Raw genomic sequence first — 1,969 nt, forward strand, 5'->3', positions numbered from 1 at the left:
ACAATTTACTCGGTGAATGCTTACCGTGGTAAGAGTCGCCGCCCTCACTTCTAGGTAAGATTCATAGTCATTGTCTCGCTCTTACCGAGTAAAATTTTTGGTTCTTACCATATTCCTCCAGTAAAGTAACATGACTTGGTAAGCACTTACCCGAGTAAATGTTTATCAATAGGCCCTAAAAGAGAGATTAATATGAAAGTGGTCTTTGGAACTACTACTAGTATTCAAGAGTTCATGTAAACCTTAAAGAAAATATGAGAACAAACAGAAGATTAGAGGGAAAGATTTTACATTGAACTAAAAGTTTCAACACAAAACCAACAATTAAATAAATGTTCATATCTATTGGTCTCTATACTTTCTGCTCTAAATGTACAACCACTTCTAAGCCACCTCGCATCTTCAATGCAACAATTGAAGAACCCCTTTTGGTACAACAACAACAACAACAACATTTCTATTTGCATATACACAAAAACTCTCGACATTTGCTTCTCATTCTTCATCAGCAAACAAGGCCACCGAGATGTCGGCCAGTTTTTTCCTATTCAATCGAGAACGAGCTACTCTCGATTGTCTTGGAGCATTTGGAGCTTCGATTTCGTCAGCATCGTCTAAAGATGGATCTATGCTACACCCAAAAGCAGGGACCTTCTTCGGTGTACTATATGCAAAATGCATTTTTTTGGCAATCGTAGCCTGCAAACATCATAAATCAAAGACCTGTTAAAATCAAATCCCAATGTTTTTCACTCGAATGTAGGATTCGAAGAAGGGCTATCATTCACAACTTAACCTTCTACGGGTTTAATGGCATTCCTTATCATGAAAGTGGCATTTTCAAATCTGTTTAATGGGAGTGGGTGCAGTACGATCCTAAACCAAATCACACACATTCGGTGTATGTCTACCTCAAAAGTAGGATCGGGGTGGGATATAAATAGGAATACTGTCTTATTGACTATATACCTCCATTGATGAACAGTAACAGTTAAGCAGCAAAAACAGTTGTGTATTTGTTTTTTTTTTTTTCTTTCAAAACCCTAAAAATCAAACTGCTGAACTGTAAATTGGAGGTAGGACTTACAGCTTCTCTGATCGGTTTTGATACATGAAACAGCTTCTTCAGATCATCATGTTCTACACCACACAAAACCCTAATCTGCAAAAACACACACAAAAACCATCACTCGGTGAAACAAATTAGGACTAAAAAGGCATTCTACAAGCATCAAATCGGAACTTACAAGAATATCCTGAGGGAGAGCTTCAAGCAACGATCTTTCCGAACTGAAATTGTTCACCATTGATCGTTTCTTCATAGGCGAAATGGAATCGATATCCATTTCATTCAAAATCAAAATCCTCTTTCTACCGAATGAACTGGTACGTCTTACTAACCCTAAGGTGTAATTCTTCCCCAATGCCATTTTAAATTCCTGATACATCAACACAATCAAAATGGGAAACGACGAAGAAACCCCAAAATCAAAATCAAAACATGAAATTTATAGGTAACGAACCTGGTTTCTTAACCCTAATTTCTCGTTCAAGTAAATTGCGATTGCTGTAACGGTTGTTCTTGAGAGGGAAACAGTAGCAAATCTGCAGATCTTGTGGAGAGGTTTAAGGGTTTTGTTCTGCGGATCAAAGAGATAAATATCGAATTAAAATCGTATTTTTTTTTAAAAGTGCGTGGAAATGACCAGAATATTCTTTATTTTTTCACGTTTATGCGTTTTTATATGGGTGTCGAGAAAAGTAGCCGTTGGAGATGGAGTACACGTGGGAGTGTCTGATTTGTTGGAGGAAGCTTCGTGGTTGTGGTTTTCGCTGACGTGGCAGATTTGGTCGGTTTGAGTCGGCTGTCTGTCATTTTCTTCTTGAACACGTATCTTGTTTCCTTGAGGAGAATCCTATGTGAGTTTGCGAATGAGGATATGTCACGTGGTGGTGGTGATAGTTAAGA

The 1,969-nt window shown here is 38.0% G+C and overlaps 1 protein-coding gene across 1 annotated transcript; it reads right to left on the reverse strand.

The window, feature by feature from the left end:
• Nucleotides 1-255: 255 nt before the first annotated feature.
• Nucleotides 256-1,715, reverse strand: LOC112522697 (F-box protein SKIP27-like). The gene is made up of 4 exons (XM_025131986.1): nucleotides 1,524-1,715; nucleotides 1,248-1,439; nucleotides 1,088-1,162; nucleotides 256-699 (listed from the first exon to the last, which is right to left on the reverse strand). The coding sequence occupies exons 2-4, from the start codon at nucleotides 1,428-1,430 to the stop codon at nucleotides 496-498; spliced, it is 462 nt and encodes a 153-aa protein (XP_024987754.1). The 5' UTR covers nucleotides 1,431-1,439; nucleotides 1,524-1,715; the 3' UTR covers nucleotides 256-495.
• Nucleotides 1,716-1,969: the final 254 nt, after the last annotated feature.

Source organism: Cynara cardunculus, assembly GCF_001531365.2.
Source record: "Cynara cardunculus var. scolymus isolate 2C chromosome LG 12, CcrdV1, whole genome shotgun sequence".
Classification (NCBI taxonomy): domain Eukaryota; kingdom Viridiplantae; phylum Streptophyta; class Magnoliopsida; order Asterales; family Asteraceae; genus Cynara; species Cynara cardunculus.